At 39.6% G+C, this 25396-nt stretch overlaps 1 protein-coding gene and 1 long non-coding RNA gene across 4 annotated transcripts in view; one reads left to right on the top strand and one right to left on the bottom strand.

Moving 5' to 3' along the window:
- Positions 1-25396, top strand: part of LOC112208636 (uncharacterized) — a 219877-nt gene that overhangs the window by 16379 nt on the left and 178102 nt on the right. The window lies entirely within an intron of this gene.
- SYNPR (synaptoporin) overlaps positions 12902-25396 on the bottom strand; it is a 336983-nt gene continuing 324488 nt past the window's right edge. For 2 of the 3 annotated variants that reach the window (XM_001174562.4, XM_516566.5), the window contains 2 exons: positions 20529-20720; positions 12902-14601 (listed from right to left, as the gene is read on the bottom strand). In XM_001174562.4, the coding sequence (XP_001174562.1) occupies positions 14344-14601; positions 20529-20720 (450 nt within the window). In that variant the 3' untranslated portion in view covers positions 12902-14343. Of the gene's footprint in view, positions 14602-16925; positions 19368-20528; positions 20721-25396 lie in introns of those variants that run through there. The other variant, XM_016941440.3, reaches the window with a different exon arrangement.

The raw sequence follows: 25396 nt of genomic DNA, 5'->3' as shown, positions 1-25396 counted from the left end.
TCCAAGAATGAGGAAAGATACAGCATTCATCCAGGGAATGGAAAATGTCTAACAATCATACATTGCCACTAGGGGAAACAGCAATGTTTAAGAGCTTCTACTGTGGATCAGAAAAAAAGATTCAAAATGTGGCTTCACCACTTAAAACTGGTATCATCAAAGCCCTCCTTTATTTTCCCAAATCACACTATAGGATGAGTACTATTGTTAGTCTCATTAAACAAAAAAGGAAACCGAGGCATAGAGAGGTTAAATACTTTCCCAAGACTGCACAGCTGATACTTGGGGTGGAGTTGTGATGCAAACCCAAGTAGTCTGACTCCAAGGTCAGTTTTCTTAACCATGGTGCTACTATGTCTCTCATTTTTGCGAGGTTTACTTACCTTCTCTGTGCCTCAGTTTCCTCATATGTAAAACAGGGATAATGTTACATAGCTCACACAATTTGTTGCAAGGCATAGTATCTACGAGCCATTGTTTGATCTGTTTATTTTTAAATAAAGGAATTTACTAAAATACAAAATCATGCTCAATCTCATAAATGCATTTAAACAATAAGGCTGTCATATTTTTTTCACCTATCAGACTGGCAAAAACAAAAAAAAACTTAGATAATAATTCAGCAAAGGAAGTGGGTAAAGAGGTATGCCTGTACACTGCTGCTGGTAGGAGAGTAATTGGTAAAACTCTAAAGAAGGTATGTTAGTCTGTTTGGGCTGCTGTAACAAAATACCACAGGCTGGCCGCTTAACCAATAGAAATTTATTTTCTCACAGTTCTGGAAGCTGAAAGTTCAAGATCAAGGTGCCAGTAAACTTGGTTCCTGGTGACGTCTCTCTTATTAGCTTGCGGACAGCTACCTTCTTGTTGTGTCCTCATATGGCTTTTCCTCTGTGCTCAGGGTAGAGAGAGAGAGAGATCTCTGGAGTCTCTTTCTCTTCTTATAGGGGCCAGTCCTATTAGATTAGGGACCCATTTTTACATCTTCATTTCATCTTAATTACCTCCTTAAGGCCCTACCTGCAAAACACAGTCACATTGAGGGTTAGGGCTTTGACATCTGTATTTTGGGGAAATATAATTCAGTTTATAGCAGACAATTAGCAATATCTATCACAGTTAAGAATACATGTATCTTAAATTTGACCCAAGAAAGCCAGTCCTAAGAATTTGTCTTTAGAATATATTTGTTAATGTGTACAAAGACGTGTGTTCTAGAATAGTCACTGCTATGATATTTGCTGTAGCAGAAGATTGATCTGACAGTCTTGGTGCCTTTTAACAGAGGATTCACTGAACCAAGGGCCAGGAAACTTTCTATGAAGGGTCAGACAGTAGCTAATTTAGGCTTTGCAAGCCACACAGTCTTTGTCATTGTAATGCAAGAACAGCCATTGATAATATGAAAACAAATGGTCATGGCTGTGTTCCAAGAAAGCTTCATTTACAAAAACAGGTGGCTGACTGGATTTGGCTTTGGGGCCATAATTTGCTGATTTTTGGTCTAAATAAATTATGGTATATATATATATGTATATATATATACATACACACACACACACACAAGGGAATACTATGTAGTCATCAAAAGGAACATCTCTAAGAGATATAGCTAAGTGGTTGACTGGATTTGGCTTTGGTCCCATAATTTGCTGATTTTTGGTCTAAATAAATGATGGTATATATATATATATATATATATATATGTACACACACACACACACATACACAAGGGAATACTATGTCAAAAGGAGCATCTCTAAGAGCTATAACTAAGTGGAATATCATAATGTTGAAAACACCTATAGAGTGTCTACCAGTGCTAGGTGCTATTCTTAGAGCTTTCTAGGTATTAACTTCATATTCACAGTTTCTCTAGGAAGTAGCTATAATTATTATACCCATTTAATAGTTGAGAAAACTAAAACACATTAAGGAACTTGGTCAACTTCCTATAATTCATAGGTGGTGGAGCCAGGATTCAAACCAGGTTTGAAGCCCAACCTAAGTTCTCACCCTCCCCTCATACTGCTTCCTGGATCAATGTATACCCAAGACAGTGAGCTACCACTTAGGTATATTAAAAAGTGGGCATATCAGTGTTTCTCAACAGATTTTTTTTAATACCTCCTCTAAGGAGCCTTTCAAGATATTTTTTTCCCTATGGCCTCCCCCCAAAATTTTAGTATCACAGATATACAAGATATGTGTTTATGTATTGCTTTATACAGAAAGAGTAAGATTTTTCTGCTCCCCTTCATCTGAACCAATTTTCACTGTTTTGGAGTTGATTTTGCCTCCAGTTGAGAATTCACAAATTATATATGTACTTACATCTTCATGGGCCATCTCCAGAAAGATCTATAAGAAATGGAGAGCAATTCTGGGTGCAGTCTGGGAGCATCATTTAGAAGAGGAAGGTCTCAGATTGTATTACTTTCTTCAAGAAATAAGGAGAACGTAAAGGAAAGTCTCCAAGTTGCCAAAACAAATGACTATCTTGTGAAGGAGAGTGAGGCTCCACAAGAGAGCACCTACTGAGCTCCCCTCATTTGTCTCAGGCTGGCTGTGGTGCAGGAGCGCTAATAAGGCCTGTCTCCAGGAAGTCCTTGATTGGAGGAGGGCTGCCATTTCTCATATCTGCCGGGAGTGCTTGTTTGTCTGGCTTCAGTGGCTTAGTTGACAGCCTCTTCTTCCCTTTTCCATGAAAGAGGCTTTTGGGATTCTCTCTTCCCCACAAACAACTCCAAATTGGAAGAAAGGGATTTTGAGTGAGTTCATGAACCCTTTGCTAGAATAAACCTAGCCTGCCTTCATCTCTTTTGGAACCCAGAAATCCCTTTTGAGGTTATGGCAATAAAACACGCTTCCCATTTATTCTTTCTTTCCCAACAAATGAAGACTCTATTGGATCCTGCAGTGCATTTTGGAAGAAAGAAGTGATGGCAGGGAGGACTGATAGAACCAGGATAAGAACTTTCTTCTACTAAGCTTTACCTTTATCTGCTAAACTGTATCCCTTATCTGGTGTCAAAAACTCTGTGTCACGGAGAGCTGGTATCCCTAATGGGTCAAATCACTAGTGGCCCCTTCATGCATATGAATCAGTCGGGAGAGTGGAGATCAGCATGCAAAACAAATGAAATACAATGGGATGTGGTGGGGTGCAGTGGCTCATGCCTGTAATTCCAGCACTTTGGGAGGCTGAGGCTGGCAGATCACTTGAAGTCAGGAGTTTGAGACCAGCCTGGCCAACATGGTGAAACCCCATCTCTACTAAACGTACAAAAAATAGCCGTGTCGGGTGGAACATGCCTGTAATCCTGGCTATTTGGGAGGCTGAGGCAGGGGAATCCCTTGAAACGGGGAGGTGGAGGTTGCAGTGGGCCGAGATTGCACCACTGCACTCCAGCCTGGAGAAGAGTGAGTGAGACTCCGTCTCAAACAAACAAACAAACAATGGGATGGAACAGAATTGAATAAAGTAGAAAGAGTAGGTCCCATGTGGTAAACATAACATTTGTTTTGCAAAACTTTGAATGTAGTTCCTTGTGTGTACTGGGGCACATTCAAAATGTATTTATTGTAATTATTATGTAACAGTTTAATTATAATTATTGTTAAGAGTGCCTCTCCTCTTAAGAGATGACCCTAGCACTTTGATTAATCTTTGTGTGATCATTTGTAGCTTGTGAAAATTCTTACCCCTCCAGACATTCTTGATTACATCACTGTGTTTTATATCCTTCATAGGGTATCACTATCAAATTAGCATATTTCTTACTTACTGGGGGCAGCAGGGGTGCAGAGGGAGAGGGTGGGTGCAGTGGATAATCCTTAACATGGTATGCACAGGTGTGAACTTCACGTGATCCCTGTGTTATGATCTGGAGATGCTGCAGTTTGCAAACAGGGCAACAAGAAACAGTGAACTGGAAATGAACCAATGAGGGGCAAGGTTTGCAGGCCCTACACTGCAGGAAGCCCTTTCTGTGTGGGCACACAGTGAGCGCTATTTATAAACATGCTGGAAACTTTCCAAAGGAAAGTTCAGACTCTTTTCTTTCCGGCTAGTCAATGTTACGTACTCTATGTTATAATAGTTTGCATATTTTATGAACAACCTCTAATAATAGCTGGTATAATGTATCATACTGTATTCATTCAACAAATATTTGAGTGCCTAGCCTATTTCAGGCACTGTTCCAAGGCTGGGGATACAGGTATGCATAATCCAGTCAAGTCTCAGCCCTTGATGGAATTTATATTCGAGTGGGAGAGATAGAAAGGACAACTAAACAAATGAATACATAATGTAATTTCGGGTCTATACTTAATCTCTCCCATTGGGCTATAAAAACGCTGAGGCAAGAATTGTGTCCCGTTTATCTGTTTTTCCAGCTGTGTGCTGAATAACTGTATGGCACCTCGAGGATCCCATCTGTACACAGTACGTTTTCATTTACTAGAACTCTTCAGCAGGAAATTGGATGAACATTGGCTCCTGATTGGGAGCATTGTCAAAGTTATCTCGGTATTTGATCATTGAAAAGCTACCTGCTGCCACACATTAGTGCTATGGACTGGGTTACTTTCTAACAAAAGTTAATATAATTGGTTGGAACAACTATCAATTTTAAGAACATTATCAGCTACTGAGAACTTTAGGGAAATCTGCTACTAAATTTACTTATATTCATTTTTATATTACATTTATATAAAAGTATTATAATTATAGGATTTTATTTTTATCCTTTACTGGTGGGATAATGTGGTAGGCAGATTAATAGCCTCCCCAAAGATGTTCACATTCTAACCTCCAAACCCGTGGTTATGTTATGTTACATAGAGGATTATGGTCACAGATGGAATTGAGGTTGCTAATTAGCCAACCTTAAAATAGACAGATTATCCTGGGTTATCCAAGTGGACCCAATGTGGTCACAAATGTCCTTAAAAGTGGAAGAGGGAGGCAGAAGAAGAGGCTGGAGTGATGCCTCTCTGAGATGAACTCAGCCTGCTGTTGCTGGCTTTGAAGATGGAGAAAGAAAACCATGATCTAAGGAATATAGGTAGCTTCTAAAAGTTGGAAATGATAGGGAAAAGGACCTCCAGACAGGAACAAATCCCTGCCAACTCCTTGATTTCAGCCCATTATATGCATGAAAAATCTAAGCCCCAGGGATGATGAGGCCCTCTCCCAGGATCACACAGCCTGGTTCCAAAATTTGAATCCAGGTCCATCTGATTCTAAGCTGAAGATTATACCGGGGGATTAGAAATGTATGTGATCACTTTACATTGTAAAGCCAATGACAACATCTTTTGATGCAAAAGATGCAATCTAGCTCTTACTCCCAAGACAAAGACTGACCTCAGGTCTCATCTGAGGCAATTGTCTGTGCTGATAAATGCAGTTTCCAGGAAATGCATGTGGCACCATGCTGCTAAGTCCAGTGGAATCATGTATCAATACTAACCATGAAATTTTAATAGAATGTCTAGGAGCTTCGAGAGAGCAAGATTAAGAAAGGACTTATAAAAAGGGCAGTAATGCTCAGGGCAATGTGTCAGCTATGGAATCTATCAAAATTCTAGAAGGAATATGACAGTGAAGATCAATCAGAAGAGACTTAACTCTCTAAAGAGATCAGAAGAGAAAATGTCTGGGAGAAATGTCACTTCACAGGAAAGGAGGGAAAATATCTGAAATAAGAAAAAACATTCCGTTTGTATTTTGCATTTCTTATGTTCACCAAATTGGCATGACAGCAGGTGACATGTTACATGAGATTGTCTCTAGTAAGTAGGGAGATGACTTTAAATTGATATGAGCCAGTGAGTCTTGTTCACAGCACAAGCCAATTAGACCCTCTTAAGTTCCAAGTGGCCAGGCAATCAATATATGAATAAAATAGCAGAGGCTCAAAGGCAAACTCTTTCTCAGCCACTGGGAGATCTATTAGACTTATTACAACCAACTTAAAGGGTTTTGCTCAATAAGCCAAGGCACACATAATGGTAACCTGCTTATTTAAAGGAAATACTCAACTAGACATAATATTTTCTGCACAAATAACGAGACTCCCAGGAAAACAGCTAAAGTTCACTATTCTCATCTTGGCCTTTTTATACCCAAGGCATATTATTCACAGAGGTGAGTTCCAGTTGGGACTGGAGTAGCCAGGACATTCTTGAAAGTGCTTGCTGCCAACAGGTTCTGAAGAGCATTCAGCTAAGTCCTAAAATCCAGCAAAGCCTCAGCCTCTAAGCCAAGCATGTTAAGAAATTATTCTTAGTTCTACCGGACTTTTAGCCATCTTAAAGACTTCATTTACTTATTCAGTGAATTGGGTCTGACTTTATTCATGTTGATAAATGATGCTGACAAAACAAATTCCTTCCAACTATCAGGGACTCAGCATCACTATGAAGATTAACTGAAGCACCTGATGGTCTGAGTCTGTGCCAATTGCACCGTAGGTGGACAGACAAAGCTCATCAGCTTAAAACATAGTAGGTAGTGTGGTAGCACTTTTGTGATCTAGCAAGGTGGTTTAGAGCAAGGAGTTTTGGATGCAGAGAAACCTAGATTTCTGCATCCGCTGGGCTCTGCCCACATCGAGCTCAATGATCTTCAACAAGTTATCTAATCTCTATGAATCTTAGTTTTCCCATTTGTTCAATTGGTACAACAATACATTTATCTTGCATTTCCTGTGAGCATTAAGTAGGAAAGTGGATATAAATTGAGTAGCATAGTTCTCTGCGGAATAGAGGCTCAGTACCTGGTAGTAACTAACAACTATTTTTATTAGTGAAGTTGTTCACAGGTATTTTGTCATTATCTAATTTCTCTATACTTTGGTTTTCTAAACTGTTATACAAGGGTAATACTACTATCTGTCACATAGTGTTGTGGTTAAATGCAAAGTGCTTAACTCAGTGGCTGACACATTGTAAGCACCCAATAAATGTTAGCTATTGGTTTATAGTTGCTATCAAAAATTATCTTTAGATGTCTAGATAAAATCACATGAAATATTGGGGTTAAAGTCATATTTATATGCTAAGTAGACTGAGGAGTTGATGGTTAAAACAAACAAACAAACAAACAGAAAACCTCTTAGGATTAAAAGAGATTTTTGGCAAGCTGTTTAACACTCCCAAACCTCAATGTGGCATACATTATTGGTGGCCCACCCATATCCTCTTGAGACTCACCATTGCATGCATACTGACCTAATAACCCCCAAATGCCAGCACTTGCACCACTCCTCATGCTTTCTCCATCTGCTCTAGCCCATAGACAGGGTGATCGGAAAGAGCTAGGGAATTGCCACTCTCTTAGAGTAGCCCTTATTCAATGACTGACAGGATCGAGCAGGTAAATATCACAGCTCCTTTTGGCCCGTGTTGGGCTGACTGGTGTTCTGCCCTGGGTTTCATATTCTCTAGCGGGACTGATCCCCCGTTGCCCATAGCAATAATCTTCTCCATAACCCAAGATTTATTGTTTTCCTTCTCTTCTTTGGTTCACTTCCCCACCCTCCTACTTGTACTTGAATTCTTATCTCAGAGAGAGTTGGCTTCTGGGTTAACTCGGTTTAGGACACTTTTTTTTCAAATGGGGACAATAGCACTTACCCTTTCACTGGGCTGATGAGAGACCAAATGAAATTATAGATGTTATGAACTTTGAACAGTACAAAGCACTTTCTATAAAGTGAAGATTTATTATTCTTTGGCCAGTATTTAAGATTTCCCCCAACCAATATTTAAGACCCAACAACCAGCTGGAGCTGTTGCTGAGTATGAATGGGGCCCCCATCCTAACTCAGGCTGCCATATCCTCATTCCAGGGCTTCTGGCAACTCATCCTGTACCCATCTTCCTCCAACCCTATTGCTCTCCGTCATGTCATCCTGGTTTATTTCCTCTTTAACATTTATCACTATTTGAATTTATCTTATTTTTCTCCCAGCACCTAGAACAAAGCTTAGCACATGGCAGGTGCTCCATAAATAGCTGTTGAATGAATTGATGACTTCATTAATCCATTCGCAGCATCATCCTTTATAGGAAGTTGCAAAAATAGTACAAAGTCCCACGAACCCTTCACCCAGCTTCCCGCAAAGGTGACGTCTTGTCTTATAATAGTACAATATCAAAGCCAAGACTTTGATAGAGGGATTTCTTTGAAGAGAAAATTAAATCATGTCATTTTCCTGTTTATTTGCCCACTGGCTTCCCACTTCTCTTGGAATAAAATCTGTTTCCATGTCCTCCAAGGGCCTTCATAACCTGGCTCTTTCAAACTCTGCAGCCCCAACTCCCGCCCCACTCCTTGCATGTCCAGCCCTAGTAGCTTTTTTCTCCTATGAGTCATTTGAAGGTACCCAGCAGTGTCCCCTCATTAGGTCCTTGTATGCACTCTCCCCTCTGCCTAAAATATTCTACACATAACTGGTTCCTTCCTATTCTTCATGTCCCAACTTACATGTTCCCTCCTCAGAGAGGCCTTTGTTGACCACTCTAGGCCACTCCTCCCCACCCTGTCCCTTGTTTCTTTTTTTTTTTTTTTTTTTTTTTTTTTTTTTTTTTTTTTTTTTTTTTTTTTTGAGACGGAGTCTCGCTCTGTCGCCCAGGCTGGAGTGCAGTGGCGCGATCTCGGCTCACTGCAAGCTCCACCTCCCGGGTTCACGCCATTCTCCTGCCTCAGCCTCCCGAGTAGCTGGGACTACAGGCGCCCGCTACCACGCCCGGCTAATTTTTTGTATTGTTAGTAGAGACGGGGTCTCACCGTGTTAGCCAGGATGGTCTCGATCTCCTGACCTCGTGATCCGCCCGCCTCGGCCTCCCAAAGTGCTGGGATTACAGGCGTGAGCCACCGCGCCCGGCCCCCTTGTTTCTTTTCCTTACAACATTAATCACAGTTCATTCTTACATGTCTGGTTAATTTACTTGTCTGCTATTTGAATCTTCCAATCTTGAGTGTAAGTTCAAAAGATGCCAGGTACTGTATTTTGCTTAATTCAGTACAATCAGAAGTTCGACTTATAAAAACTCAGGCTTCAAAAAAACCACAAGGAGATACCATCTTACTGCATTCAGAATGGCTATTATTAAAAAGTCAAGAAATAACAAATGCTGGTAAGAAGGGAAGGCTGGCCAGGCGCGGTGGCTCACACCTGTAATCCCAGCCCTTTGGGTGGCCCAGGCGGGCAGATTGCTTAAACTTAGGAATTTGAGACCAGCCTGGGCAACATGGTGAAACCCCATCTCTACCAAAAATACAAAAAATCAGCCAGGTGTGGTGGCGTGAGCCTGTGTCCCATCTACTGGGGGGACTGAGGTGGGGGGATCGCTTTGAGCCCAGGAGGCGGAAGTTGCAGTGAGCCAAGATCACGCCACTGCACTCTAGCCTGGGTGGTAGAGCCAGAGCCTATCTCAAAAAAAAAAAGAAAGAAAGAAGGAAAGAAAGAAAGAGAGAGAGAGAGAAAAAAAGAAAGAAAGAAAGAAAAAGAGAAAGAAAAAGAAAAGAAAAGGGAATGCTTACACACTGCTGTTGGGAGTGTCAGTTAGTTCAGCCATTGTGGAAAGTAGTGTGGCGATTCCTCAAAAAACTAAAAATAGAATTATCAATTGATCCAACAATCCCATTATTCCACATATACCCAAAGGAATATAAATCATTCTATCACAAAGACACATGCATGCATATGTTCGTTGCAGCACTATTCACAATAGCACAGACATGGAATCAGCTTAAATGCCCATCAACAGTAGACTGGATAAAGAAAATGTGGTACATACACACCATGGAATACTATGCAGCCATAAAAAATAACAAGATCATGTACTTTGCAGCAACATGGATAGAGCTGGAGGCCGTTATCCTAAGTGAACTTATAAGTGGGAGCTAAACAACAAGAACACATGGACACAAATAGGGGAACAGCAGACACTGAAGTCTCCTGGAGGGTGCAGGGTGGGAGGGAGAGGATCAGAAAAAACACCTATTTGGTACTATGCTTAGTACCTGAGTGACAAAGTAATATGTACATCAAACTTGCATGACATGAGTTTACCTATATAATGAACGTGAACATGTATCCCTGAACCTTAAATAAAAGTTAAAAAAAAATCCCCAAAACTCAGATTTTTGTGAGTGTGGATTAGGTTTATACCTCAACATTCAATAACAAGCTAACTACACCCGGTAGTGTACAGTTCATAAACCTCTTCCACACACAACCAACTCAGCTCCTATGAGGTGGGACTATCTGCAGCCCCCTTTGACAGACTAAGTGAGAATAGTAGTGTGATGCAGTAATCATTGATCACTGTAGTGGGTGATTTGCATGCCAAATGTTGCTTTCCTTTGGTCAGCCTCTAATTTCAGCCATAGCTTGAAGAATTGTTCTGGTTCGTATTGATAGTGGCCCCCTCCCTACCTCACGCATGCACCTCCCAGGGCTTACCCTTTATCTTTCCTCAAGGTCCCTGTCCCCAGGAATGGGGGAGGGGATGGTGGTGACAGGACCCATGCCAGTGCCTCTCCCCTTTCCCCCAGCCCACTGCTTGAGATGTTAGCACTCAAAGCTTGTTTCTCTGAAGTCCTAGGAACCTGCTCAGTCTCCTGGCAAGTGTAACCTGGAAACGTGGAAAAGTTACCACTGTTCTGGGCAACTCTCAACCAATAAGGGCCGGGGATTGGTAGGTGAACACTCCAGCTCCTGCTCCTTGATGGACAATTGCTGGAGCTGCTCAGAGAATTGCTGGAGCTGCTCAGAGACCCTGATGAAACTGAGCTCCTGCTGCCTTACCAGCAACAACATGAACACATCCTTTTATTGGCTTTGCCTCCTTTCCTGTCTCATTCTCCCCACTTTGTCACTCCTGACTCCTGGAATCAACTCCTTGCACCCAGCTCTTGTCTTAGTCTTAGTTTCAGGAAAACCCAAACCCAGAGGGTGCTTACTGTCTGCGAGAAGCTGTTCTAATTCCGTCACATGGCTAGATGGTTTATCTTTCTCATCTACCAGGCAGATATTGCTGTTATCCCCACTGTAGAGATGGGGAAACTGAATGAATGAGATATTAAGTATCTTACCAAAGGCATTTATTGATCTGCCCATATCCCCTAGTGTTTGAAGGTGCTCCCTGGGGTGTCAACTCTCCAGCATTTCCAGGCTGCACTTGCCTGTAGGCTGTGGCTTCAGAAAAGTCCCAGGGCTTTGAAGAAGGCTTTGAGGAAGAAAAAGGAGAGTTGAGGAAATGGCAGTGAGTGATTCTCACCCAGACAGTCTGATATCAGGGCCCACCCATTTAACTTCTTTGCTTTACCTCCTCCTAAAAAATCAAAGGTGCAGGAAGGTGAAGTCACACCCTGAAACACAGCTAGTGAGCACTGAAGCTGAGATTCCAAATTAGTCTTATTGGATACATAGACTCAAACTCACCTGCCATTCTCTTTTTATGGCTCACACCTGTAATCCCAGCACTTTGGGAGGCCGAGGCGGGCGGATCACGAAGTCAGGAGATCGAGACCATCCTGGCTAACACAGTGAAACCCCATCTCTACTAAAAATACAAAAAATTAGCACAGCGTGGTGGTGAGCGCCTGTAGTCTCAGCTGCTCTGGAAGCTGAGGCAGGAGAATGGCGTGAACCCGGAAGGCGGAGCTTGCAGTGAGCCGAGATCGCGCCACCGCACTCCAGCCTGGGCGACAGAGCGAGACTCCATCTTAAATAAATAAATAACAAATCTACTGCTCTTTTCTTGAAACCTGAAGGAATAAATAAGTTTAGCAAAATCCCCATTGGGTTAGAGCAGGTCTTTATTGCGAATCTGCGGTGGACCGTGGAAGCATGTCTCTATCTCAACCTGGGCAGGTAGTGTTTTCCATTTATCAGTGCCCAGAGTGCTTTGGAACTGCTAAGACTGGTAAAAATCACTGCTGGTTAGGAGGATTTCTCCACTTTGCCGAGTTCATGACAGCTTATAAAGCAGAGGACACTTTCTTCTCCTGCGCAGTGCTGAAGGAAGCAGTCAAATCCAGCCATCGTCCCAGGAAATAAGGGGGAATTGGGAGTGGGGGTGGGAGCGGGGAGAACTCATACCACATCCCCTCCTCCCACTCCCAGCCTACTGCCTCCTAGATGCTAGGAGTTAAGGCCTATTTCCTTATCCTCAGGATGTTTTTCTCGCTTGTCCTCTAATCCACTCTACTCTGTAGCCATTGAGATCCTTTCAACATGCTAATCTCATCACATCCCTCCCCTGCTCAAAAATCCTTCAATGCTTTCCCTTAGCTTCTTTAGGATAAAGACAGAATTCCTGATTAGGCCTTCAGACAGATTTCACCCATGTCCCCATCAGCAGTCACACTTCCCAAAAAGCCTCTTGTTCATTAAACTCTGGCAACCCTATATATCCATCCTGTCTCCCACCATCAAAGAGCTTTGTCAGGATGTTCTCTGCCTGGGACACGCATCTCTCCCACCTTGTCCTTGCTAAACCATGTGTAGTCTTGAGGTCTGAAGCTTCTTGACTTCTCCCTAACTAGTTCAAACCTCTCTGACAGATGTACCTGTGGAATCCTGTGCCTCTGTTTGTTGCACTCAGCTTAATTGGGGTGTGATTATTTTAATGCCTGTCTCTCCTAATAGAGTGTAAGCTTCTTAACATACTGCCTGTTTTTGTTTTTTACTACTGCATTACCAGTGGCATGCACAGTGACAGGTGCATAGAATGGTGGAATGAATGAACAAACCTCACTGGGCTCATGAAACAAGGACAGGGTGACAGATTGGAGACACTGTGCATTTAACCCTTGTTTGTCATTGTTAAAGCCAACCAGGTTCTACTGTTGTAATTGTTCACTGTCCAGCCAGCATTGTATGCAATAACTTTATTAACATCAAATAGATATCACAATACAGTTTTATCCAACGGGATTCAGAAACTGGTTACAGATATCATCTAAGACACAAGGCTGTTTTGTGCTAAAATGCTTCCAACATCACTAATCACACAATGAGTTTATACATCAATAACAACTTTTATCTGGAAATACAGATGCTCAGCTTGCCCTCTCTATTGGGTCCTGGTGTTTCAGCTGAGTTAAAACGAGGAAGTGAAGATTGACATTTTCTTGATAATGAATACATTCTGGAGAATATTTCATGAGAACTCTCTTTGGGGTACAGAGTGGCATATGGAAGCCATTTTTAATTTAGGGGCTACACTCAAATCAGAATTAGTAAGTTTAGCTGTGACTTGAGAATTTTTAATAATTACATTGAGGAACATATTAGCTTTACAAATAAACAGGATTTAAAAGTATAGCTGGTAGTAGAGGTTCTACAGAATATTCTTTATAAATAAATACTTCAGCAAGGCAGTACCTTGACTATGTTATCTATATCTGCATCTCCATTATTCTAAGAAAACAACACTCCATAAACACAAAGAGTTATTGGGCCGTGTTATTTATGGTCCACAAGATAAGAGCCACAAAACACCATAGAAGGTTACAAGAATGCAAATATTTAGCTAAGTAAATAGAATAAATATTGGGCAGTTATCATATGTAGCACTAAATGTTTACTAATAGGGGAAAAGAAAAACTTAAATTTTAATTACAATGCATTCAGAACTTGGGTAAAGCCAGAGAGACAAATTTGCAAAGTATACAAAGTAGTGAATATATTCCTATAAATATCCATTTGACAAATTCATGGTGCAAACCAGAAAATTTTCATAAACACAGTTCAAATGTTCATTGTGTGAGAAAATGCTTATTCATGCACTTAAATCATATGATTTATCACATAAAAAAAGAATAATTTTCTGAAACAAATAACTTAGAGACTCATAGTCCTATAGGACTTAAAACTAAAAAAACAATAAGACATGCATGTTGTGATACACCAAATTGTCTTCTAGAAATTATTATAACATCTTTCACATCAAAATGCATAAGAAAACTCAACGCTATTTGATTTACTTTATGCATATTACATACTAGAGACTTTAAGCTACAAAATACTTCTACTACTTTAACATACATACAAAATGACCATGAAAGTATCTGTATATATAACAAGGTACTCTCCAATTAGCCATCTATGATGAATAATATATCTCCTCATGTTGCCTCATCTCTAAGTATCATTTATCACAACCCAGGACTTTCTGCCTTAATGAAGACTAGAGAGCTCTGATTTACATTCAATACTCTCTGCACTAATAATTGATTGAAACCCTTAAAAAATTCTTCTGCCACTGAAATGGAAGGTGGTGAGGTGACTGCAGAAGAATGCAAATGCTACTCTGTTAAATCTGATTGGTAAAGGAAGTGGGGCCAGTAGGCTGTTGGCCAAACTCATCTGAGGATGGCCCCAAACTCGCCTGCTGACTGTACCCACTGCTTGATCCATAGCTATCTTGGTTGTAACCACCTTGATTATAGCTGCTGGAGTGCTTCTCCATTGGATCTGAAAGATATCTCTGTCCCGAAGAATGCCAGCCGGTCTCCTTGAAAACAAACCATATGTTTCCAGCCCAGAGAATAAAGTTCAAGAATCCAAAGACCTGAAGGAGAATCAAAGCCAATGAATTGATAGGCTAGACAAAAACCCAAGAAAAATTTCAATTTTGGAAAAATCCTTCGCAATACAAAAGATCACTTTTCACTTTAATGTTGAGTCCGCTTCCAAGTTTTCCATTTGGAACTGGTATTTCATTTAGAATATTTGACCTTTATTAGACGCATTACATGTCAGGCACTACATAAAGGGCTTTATGTGTATCAATTCACTTGCTCTAAGAATCAGTCTAGGAAAAAGTTGCTATTGTCATACCCATATTAAAGATGTGGAAAGCTTGTCTAAAGTCGCGTGGCTTGCTGAGTAGTAGATCTGTGATCCAAACTCTCTTCTGGTTCCATAACTGGAAACCTTACTTAAGGCATCATTTATTCTCCAAATAAAGTATCCTTCATGGTGTGTAAGATTATTTCCAGATGGCACAGGGTTGAGAATTTTCACTTTAATAATGGTGCATTCATTTATAAGGCTATCTTCTCTTTATGGTTAGAGATACTGCTTTTGCTTTTCCATTTATTGTAATCATATAAAGAAAGTGGGTCAATTAAAAATATAGGGTAAGCAATGGTACAGGTGATATGCAAATAAGCATATGCATGATAGCATATTGAGAGGTTGACTGTTTGAATAATTGCACTTTCTGTGCCTCTCACAGGGATAAGTGAATGTTGAAACCAGACTGTGAATAAAGTGCAGGTTTCAGAGAAGTATAAAATATTTTCTTAAGAACTGGATGTGAAACTTTCCTATGGAAATTCCTCTTACTCTCCAGGAGGGTGTCAGTGAGTCAGAGGACTGGGTGTCGCCTCCCCGGGGTCTCAGGTTTGATGGAAGCAGAACGGTTTGCTATTGCATGAGGCCCGAACAGAAGTCCTCATTCCATGGCTTGTTCTGCAGCCTTTTCCAAGGCTGGTTGATTGACTTGGGAATTAACTACAGGCAGTCTGTTTTAACAGCCCCCTAATGGAGACAGGTAACAGTAGTATAATGCAAAGTTGTGATAACATTAAAGTATATTTAGTCATCACCCCCTAGCATGACGCTGACCAATCAAAATGGACTTGGGCAGTGGCCACAGTCCTGGAGTAGGGTGCTGGAAGTCCTTTGCTGGGTCAATATTTATCCCTTGGTTTCTGGACAGTGAGATGATCCATAGTGGCCTGTGGGTAGTGGTGGCAGAGGGGGTACTGGTGTAGTCAAGAAGCTGGGCCTTGGAGACTTGGATCTGAGACTATCAAAATATTTCAATATTTTAGCAGCACATGAATGGAATCTTAGGCTTGGAGAAATCTCTATAGGCTTTGAAATCAAAGGCACCCTGGGGACTGTACTTTCTTGCCCTGCTACCTGGGACAAGGCATTTAGTCTGTAGACTTCATTTTTGTTTTTGTTTTGTTTCTTGTATGGAATGGAGACAAGAATTCCTTTCTTGGAAGATAGTTGGGAGGATTAAAGAGGATGTGTGTAAAGTAGCTGGACAGTGCTGGACACATTAGCAAATACTTACTAAATGGTAAACTATGCTCTGAATCATTTTCTAAAACATTTCTGTGAATTGTACTTTGCTGACTTTTTTTTTTTTTTTTTTTTTTTGCTGCAGCATAAATTGAACAATGAGACGATGTTCTTGAGACAATAGCCAAAATCAAGACTCTAGGTCCCCAACTGATCTAGTTAAAGACTGGTTTATCCAGACCTCCCTCCTTCTTCCTTCTCTCCTCTTGCATCCTCTTTCCTTACTTTTTACACTAATTGAGAACCTATTTTGTGCCATGCTCTAGGCTACCTGCTGAGGGAGATACAAAACATAAATAAGGTATAATAGTTGCTTGAACAAAATAAATTAGTTAACTACTGACAAAACTCTAATTTGCATACAGGACCATTTTACCATGTGCATGGTAATCAGAATATTTTCCATTAAAAGGGGGATCTTGATTAAATTGCACCTTTACAAGTGTATGTCAATATATGAGTATAAAAAATCATTGAGGTGCCTGGGCAACATAGCAAGACCTTGTCTCTTAAAAAAAAAAAAAATTAGCTGAGCATGGCAGCACATGCCTATAGTCCCAGGTACTCAGAAGGGGTACTTGGAAGGCTGAGGTAGCAGTATCCCTTGAGCCCAAGAGTTCCAGGTTATAGTGAGCTATGATTGCACCACTGCACCTCCCGCCTGGGTGACAGAGCAAAACCCTGTCTCAAAAAAAAAAAAGAAAAAAGGAAACAAAAGGAAAGGAAAACAGAAAAGGAGAGGAGAAGAGAGGAGAAGAGAGGAGAAGAGAGGAGAGGAGAGGAGAAGAGAGGAGAGGAGAGGAGAGGAGAGGAGAGGAGGGGAGTGGAGCGGGGGGTGGGAGGGGAGGAAAAATTATCAAGGGATCTTTTCAGGCATGGCTCTGTCCAGGGATGTAATTTTAGCTATTTCCTATCTATTGATCTCTCTCTTTTCCCTGTTACTATTTGGATTTTAAAAAAGAAAAACTTAGACATCAAGGAAATGCTACTTAAAAGTAAGAACGTAAACAAGGCATTTCAATGGGCATATTTAAGGAGTACTGATTTTTTACTCCAGCATCACAGATCTCTTGGCTGGCACATTTTAGGGTCACTTGGGCCCTTGAACTCTTTTTTGCTATTTTGTTGGAACTGAAATTGGGGTAAGAATGTGATTCAAGCTCAGACTTGGGGACAACAGAAAGAGAGATTGAAAGAGACTGTACATAACATGCAAAAAATGGGGAGACAAGATCTAGATCGTCTAAAAAGATGTACTAAGATTTGTCTGGAGTGAAGCTGGAGAAGCAGAAGTTGAAATTATGGCTAAACTATTTGTGCTCAGTGAAACTTTGAAAGAAATTGAGAGACTAAAAACATTATTTCTTCTGTATTTAGGCTCTAACACTGTATGACATTTGGGAATGATCATATTTTAGTAGCAATTTCCAGTTGACATGTATTGAGCATTTGCCATAAGCTGGGCATGATGCTAAGTATTTTTTTTATAGATTATCTCACTGAATTGTTTCAACAGTATTGAGGTCTGTTGTACAATTATCCCCATTTTACAGATGATAAAACTAAGGATTAGAGAGTTTACCTTAGCTCCCAGTATTTGTAGTATCTGGATATCTTACCTACATTTTAGTGTTACTGTAAAATTATAGGTGCCAAAGTGCTTTGAAGATAGTAAATTTGTTACCAAGGTAGAGAATATGACTATTATTTCCTGACTCATTTACTTGTAGAGGTCATTTATTGTGGTATGGGTATGGCTCCTACTCCAAAACCTATGTTTGCTCAGTAAATTGTGTTCTCTGAGTCATGTTTCTACTACATCATCCTCCAAACCCTCTATTCATAACTGATGAGACTGAGGTGGGCATCTGGCCTAAGGTGGGCAAAAGAGATTCTCTCTACCAGAAATTTGCAATTGGACCTGAGTGATTTTCATTCAGTCCAAGCCATTCAGTCTTTAAAAAATACATATAAACTTAGAAACTGCAGAGTGGCTATCTTCTGCTGTGTGGATGAAAAAAAAGAAATAAAGTTTCACCTGAAAAGAGAGAATAACGTAACAAACATGCAGAAAGGGACAGGGATGCAGAAAGAAAGAGAGATGAGAGATGGAGGATGAGAACTGTCCAGCTTCCTGGCAGCCTTCCAGTTCTTGGCTGTTGGGTTTTGCCCTGGGAAGACACACTTTTAATGTCTTTCCAACTATTTTCAGTTTTTGCATAAGCTAGCTCAGTATGATTTGAAGCCAAACAATTTGTAATAAAAATATTGTGTTTTGGTTCATTAATGTCCTTTCCCCTGCTTTTGGTAATAGAAATCTGATTTTCTTTGCAGAGCCAAGTTTCAGTCAAATGGCTTGAGCTCTCTCCTGGAACTTTGCATTTTGAGCAGAGCAATGCAAGGTTAGGTAAAACTTTCCACTAATGGCAACTCTAAGAAACAATTATTTGGTACTGAACATCTAGAACTCTCATTCTGCTCTAGATTCTGCTCTTTCTAGAACCTGTTTCTTCAGGTTTCATCAAGTTGTATGAGCGACTTAATATCCTTCCAAATACTTTTTTCCTGTTGTAGTTAAAATCAGCTTTGATTATTCTAATGCATACAAACACTGGTACCAGAAGTGGACTGCAAAAACAGATTTTAGGGATATGAGGATTGGTTTGCCTTAGCCAGTTTGAATTGAGTTTTCTGTCACTAGGAACTAGAAGACTGTTAACTGATATGGATACATCACTACAGCACCACTGGACCTGTCCTTTCACACACATCACATTATTTGGTTTCAATTCATTCTTTATTTTGGTTTTAGGAGACACATCACATTGTTTTTCATTCATAATTTCCAAGTTTTAGTCTAAAAATTATTAGATATATCAGAAGTGGAATTAGAAGAACCATGCAGAATGTCATAATTTATTGGGAGATTAATTATTAAACTAACAAACATATCAAGCAATTTTATTTTTGTCCTGTTAGATTTTGAGATCAGGGTTGTAATAGCTTTCATTAAATACTGTCTATAAACAAACTACAGAAGTATAAGTAAATATGGTAACGTATACCTCAAAGTATTCATTTACAAGTGTGGTCAGCAATGAATAAAAATGATTGTGAGACCCTAATGCAGAGTTTATTTTCATGGTTACTATCTCACCAAAGCAGAAATCACAGTCCAGTCAGAGTAGCAACCCTTTCTCTCTTCTTAAGTGCCTTCGCAGATTGAATTTCAGAAAGCTGTAGAAACACAGGTTAATCTTGAAGCAAAGATAATTATTTCTAGGGTGTGCTAAAGAATGTTCTTTCAGCAAACACTGCTGAGCCTTCTCTTCTTCGATAACTGCTGCTTTTTGCTGTCATTAGAGCTTATGTATTTCTCAGATACAGCTTCTTTCTTTGGAATAATAACAAGTTCTTACACTTATAAATTAAAAATCCAATTTAGTGTCCCTGCTAACTGTCAGATTTTCTCTTTTCTTGTAAGAGCCATAACTCTTGATGATAACATTTGACTTTGTTCAACTACTACAGTGCAGCTTTTCCGAAGTTATAAAGTAACTAAACCAGAAGCATGGAGAAAATTCCAAAATTACCATAGCTATTATAAGTACTTTTTTACATTATGAATTTTTTTTCACCCTACTAGGTCTGTGTATTTTTCTCTAATCAGTTGGGTGTATTCTAGCTACATGTGGCTTGAACAGTGTTTTCTCCCCAGGAACTTGTATGCCCTCAAATATTCCTTTTAACTTTTGTCTGGCTTCAACCTTAAAGTTCAGTTTTTTTTGTTTTTGTTTTTGTTTTTGAGACCGAGTCTCACTCTGTTGCCCAGGCTTGGGTGCAGTGGCCTGATCTTGGCTCACTGCAACCTCCGCCTCCTGGGTTCAAGTGATTCTCATGCCTCAGCCTTCCAAGTAGCTGGGACTATAGGCATGAGCCACCGTGCCTGGCTAGTTTTTTTTGTATTTTTAGTAGAGATGGGGTTTCACCATGTTGGCCAGGCCGGTCTGGAACTCCTGATCTCAGGTGATCCTCCCACCTTGGCCTCCTAAATTGCTGGGATTATAGGCGTGAGCCATTGCGTCTGGCCAAAGTTCAGATTTTATATTTGCTTCTGGCTTAGAGTTTCAACTGGACTGTCACCTAAGCAGCAGCTGCCAATACCTGCGGGGTTCTTAAGAAAAACTCCTTAATCGGCAACATTACAAATGATGGATTCTGACAATAAAAAACCTGAGGGCCGAGTGATCATCCTGCACCTGAGGTGAAGTATCTCACCTTTTGATTGGCCTAGTTTTGTAGGCAGCAATTTTCAAGATGACTTCTGAGATGTTTTTCTTATTATTTTGACTGGCAAACAAAGATATGAACAGTAAAGCATAGAAGAAAAATACTTACCACAGAAGTGTTTAAGCTTGACATAACAGGGCTGTGGATAGCCATGCATTTGTTGGATGGCTGTTTGCAAGCTGACATTAGTAGCAATACTTCCTTGGGATCTGTTGCAACTTTGACGTCAGACAGTCCTTTTGCCCAAGCTGATGAACCCACCAACCACAAGAACGAAAAGACTACAGTGACAATGAAGTCCTACAGAAACAAATCAGAATAGAAAATGGTAAAAGAAAATGTGAGTTCTAGAAACAAGTTGATTTGTTTATATAACTATTTGGTTTGCCTTTTGGAAAATTTTAAGATCCCATAGCACTGGAAACAAGGAAAACATTTAGAAAAACAAATAAAAGAAAGCCTTATGATATTATATTTATCTTTCTATAAAATAAATAATAATAGTAATATTTATTAAATGCTTACTATATCCCAGGAATGATGCTAAGGACTTTATAACCCACACCTAATTGTTCCTACAACATCCCTGTAAGGAATGGTACATCATCCTATTTGCAGATGTCAAACTAACATAGAGAATGGTTGAATAGCTTGTCTGAGATTTCACAGATGATTCATGATGGCATCAGGATTCAAACCCAGGCAACCTGAATACTGAGTCCAAGTTCTTAACCACCAAGCTGTCATGATTCCAAACCTTTAGACAGATCTGCTAATTGTTTAAGATTCTTTGATGGCAATGTTCACTCATTCATTCATTCATTCATTCATTTGTTCACTTAACAAACCAATGTGTTATCTATATGTTATTGGTTAACCAATACGTTAACCAATGTGGAACTATGTTATGTGGAAGACAATAAGAGCTGTAATGTTTTTGAGTGCCTGCTATGGGTGAGAGGTTTTGTATAAAATTATTCTTACAATAATCATATTAGACAGTATTCTTATGCCCATTTTAAAGAGGAGAAAACTGAAACTCACAGATAAAAGGTAACACATAGAAAGTTGCAGAGCCAGAATTCAAATCTAGGTCTGTCTGACCCTGAAAATCATCTGCTGTTCGCAGGGGAAAGAAGCTTTTATCCATATCAAACGAAATTTCTAGGATGTAACAGGATGAGTATTGTAGAGACCATCTCCAAACTTCTGATGATGAGGGCTACGTCTCTCATCCTCCCTCATGACTCGGATTGGGTGGCAGGTAGGAGAGACTGTCTAAGATTTAGACTATTAGAACATAATATTAAAAAAATTCAGATTGACTATATATATGTTTGACTATTGTAAAAATGTTACATGCTGCTTACCTAAAATAATAAAAATGCCGACCAGGAAAGAAAAAAAGTATATTTGATATGCCAACAGAAACAGTTTGCCCTTTTGTTCTTAATAATAACCTCCTCAAGTAGAAAATTTGGCATGTGTTTCTTTCCTGCCCGAGGGCATAGTGCATCTGACTTGCTCTGTATCTTGCTCTCATGATGTGGCTGAATTACTTTTCATCATGATCCCATGATCTACACTGAGGGAACGTTTACACTCTATAGATGCTGTGGTGCCAGACATTTGTTAGGTGTGATCTTTGTGGAGAATGTTCTGGAGGGTCTCACTACTAAGAGTAGCTGAATCTTCTGCAAGTCACTCCATCCAGTGGCTGTTGTGAATTACGTAACTGACCAGTTTACCTTTTTTCATGTTGGCTCTAGAAAACTAAGGGCCAATGTGTGACCCATTCATAGGGTTTTGATGGCATGGGTATTTTAACCCGATTCCTTATTTTGTTTTATATTCCCTTTCTTCTTTTTACTTTTCATTTTCATTCAATTACACCTTGGTTTTTAAATGTCCTTATGAGCCTTTCTGAGATGAGGTAGAGGTATAAACAAGCAAACAAATACAATATCTACAGCTGTTTCAACAGTAATACAAACATTTGGAATAAAGAAACTCAAGTGTTTGGGTCTGAATTTGAAATTGGAGGAATAGTTACAAATAAATAAGCAGATTGACTGTGTCAAATCATGACTTTCTGTTCATGTTCAATCTGGTACCTTCATTCATTCATGCTTTTATTCAAATAGTAGTTTTTGAGTAATGTGCTGAGTATTGAGGAAGGTCTTACAGAGGATTAAAAAATGCAAAATATGGGCTCTGTTCTCTTGATAGTACATATTTGTTAGGGCCCACAGTTACCTTAAAGCATTACCTATAGTATGACGGTTTTCATTATTTATATTCATCATAATTAGAAATAGACTTGTAGAAAGGCCCATAGAATGGGGAAACACTTAAAAAAGAATAGTCATGTGAAGACCTTTCCATTGGAAATTGGAGAAAACTGTTAGATTTCTTTGTTCAAATAATAATATTCATATGTAACATTTATTGAGTGCTTATGATGTGTCAAGTATTATTCCAAGTTTATATGTTTTGACTCATTTAATCCTGACAACTGCACCATGAAATAGATACCAATCCTGACCCCATTTTACAGTAGAGGAAATGGAGACACCAAAGGTTAAACAAATTGCTTGAAGTCATGAATTAGTAAGTGGAGGAGCAAGGATTCTAAGCCTGGCCATCTGCCTTACGGAATACTGATCTTCCTATTTAAAATGAAGACACTAAAAAGTTTTTTTAAGTTAGTTTTGACTATAATCCCAGCATTTTGGGAGGCCAAGGCAGGATGATTGTTTGAACCCAGGAGTTCAAGACCAGCCTAGGCAACACAGTGAGACTTCATCACTACAGAAAATTAAAAATTTAGCTGGACATGGTGGGGCATGACTGTAGTCCTATCAACCTGTGAGCCTGAGATGGGAGGATCGCCTGATCCCAGGAGTTTGAAGTTGCAGTGAGCTATGATTGCATCACTGCACTCCAGCCAGTTCAGCCTGGGCAAGAGGATGAGATCTCATTGCTAAAAAAAAAAAAAAAAAAAAAAAAAAAGGATTTGAGGTCCTGCTTAATTTAAATATAAAAAATAGTAAGAAGTCATTTTCCATAAACAAGCTTCTGATTGAAGTCAAGGATCTATATCTTCAGAATAAATATGGTATTTTAAGAAGCTGGTTCAACCTTTTATCCCTTAGTGCTGTTTTGTAAAGAGGCATCAGTAATATAACTAAGTTTCTCTTATCTGAGTTAAAAGTTCAGACTTTGTCATTAGGCAGACCTGGGTTTTAGTCCTTACTTTGACACTTACTGCCTGTTACCCGTGTGTCCATTTGCTAGACTACTTGAGGCTTCAGTTTACCTCTCTGTAAGTTGAAATAATAACAGTAACCCTCTTGTAGGATGATAGTGAGGATAAAATAAGTTAGTATAAATCAAACGTTTAGCACAATGCCTGGTAAACAGTGAGTGACAAATAAATGTAAACTTTTATATCACGAATAAAAGCAATAATGACAGCAACAACAATAATACAAATCATATAAGGCTATGGAGCAGGAACATACATGCCCATAGCAGGGACCTGTGATCACTCCAGCGGCATAGGCCCTCTGTCTGCTGCTCAGACTCACCAAGAGCATGTGTAGCTTAAAGCTTTACCCTGGGCACTCCCATCTCTTGGGACCCACATGGCTCCTTCTTCTTTCTTTCTTCAAATCAATGCTCAAATTTCATTGTATCATGATGCTTTCTTGCCCACCACATATAAATAGCATCCTATGTTAAGTTCCCTATGTTCCTTTTCCAGTTTCATTTTTCTCAGTTTCATGTTTACCAACTGGTACATTATATATTTACTTGCTTGTATCTTGTGGGCAGATTTTTGCCTATGATGTTCATTACTGCCTGCCCATCACAAAGAATGGTGCCTGACACATAGCAGCTGCTCAATAAATATTTCTGAAATGAATGGCTGTAAGAGGAAATGTTTCTGGTAGACTGAAGTAGAAATAGCAGTGTAGAAACCTTTGCACACAGGCCAGGGCCTTTGCACTTGCTGTTCCCTCTGTCCAGAATTCCTTTCCTATCCCTTAGGGCCATCATGTAGAAGGGCAAATTCCTGTCTTGGGGACTTCACACTTGCTATTCCCTTGGCCCAGAATTCCTTTCTTATCCCTTATAGCCATATGACCTGCTTTATCACCTTAATTGGTCCTCATTAATGGTCCCCTCCCCAGATAGTCTTTCCTGAGCCTTGCAATTAAAATGTACACCTTTCTCTCTATCCCCTTATTCTTTTTTGCTCAGCACTTTTCACAATTTGGAATGGTTTATTTGCCTACTTCTTCCCATAAGATGTCAGTTCCATGGATGCAAGGATTTTGACTACCTAGCTCATTTCTGGTTCTTGGCAGAGAGGTGCCATCAACATTTGTTGAGTGAAAGAATGAATGAAGGAATATATAAAATGATCGCAATTTTGTTAAAAAATATATATTGATGTATATAACATTACATAAGAATATATCAAGTGGCAATGGTAGAATTAGAGATTTCTTTTACATAAGCTTATGTATGTAAAAACTCATTTTATAATTAGAGCAAATGATCAAGGCACTGGCCAATGGTTTTCCCAAACAAAACTTCACATGGCAAAATTTGCCCTTACAACAGCAACAAGATTTTAATTAGATCAGATAATAATGTAATTAAAATTGAGAATTTTTACCATCCTCAGTAAATTTTTGAAAATCATATCAACAACGTTCATGTACCACAGAGCAATAAAAATAGAAATCAGTGCTAAGAAAATCACTCAAAATAATACAATTGGATGGAAATTAAACAACCTGCTCCTGGATAACTTCTAGGTAAATAATGGAATCTAGGCAGACATCAATAAATTATTCAAAGATTAGAACAAAGACACAACATACCAGAATCTCTGGGACACAGCGAAAGCAGTGTTAAGAGGGAAGTTTATAGCATTAAACACCCACATCAAAAAGTTACAAAGA

This window comes from Pan troglodytes, chromosome 2 (assembly GCF_028858775.2).
Source record: "Pan troglodytes isolate AG18354 chromosome 2, NHGRI_mPanTro3-v2.0_pri, whole genome shotgun sequence".
Classification (NCBI taxonomy): domain Eukaryota; kingdom Metazoa; phylum Chordata; class Mammalia; order Primates; family Hominidae; genus Pan; species Pan troglodytes.
The sequence above is the reverse complement of the archived record's forward strand: the minus strand, read 5'-3'. Positions and strand labels throughout refer to the sequence as shown.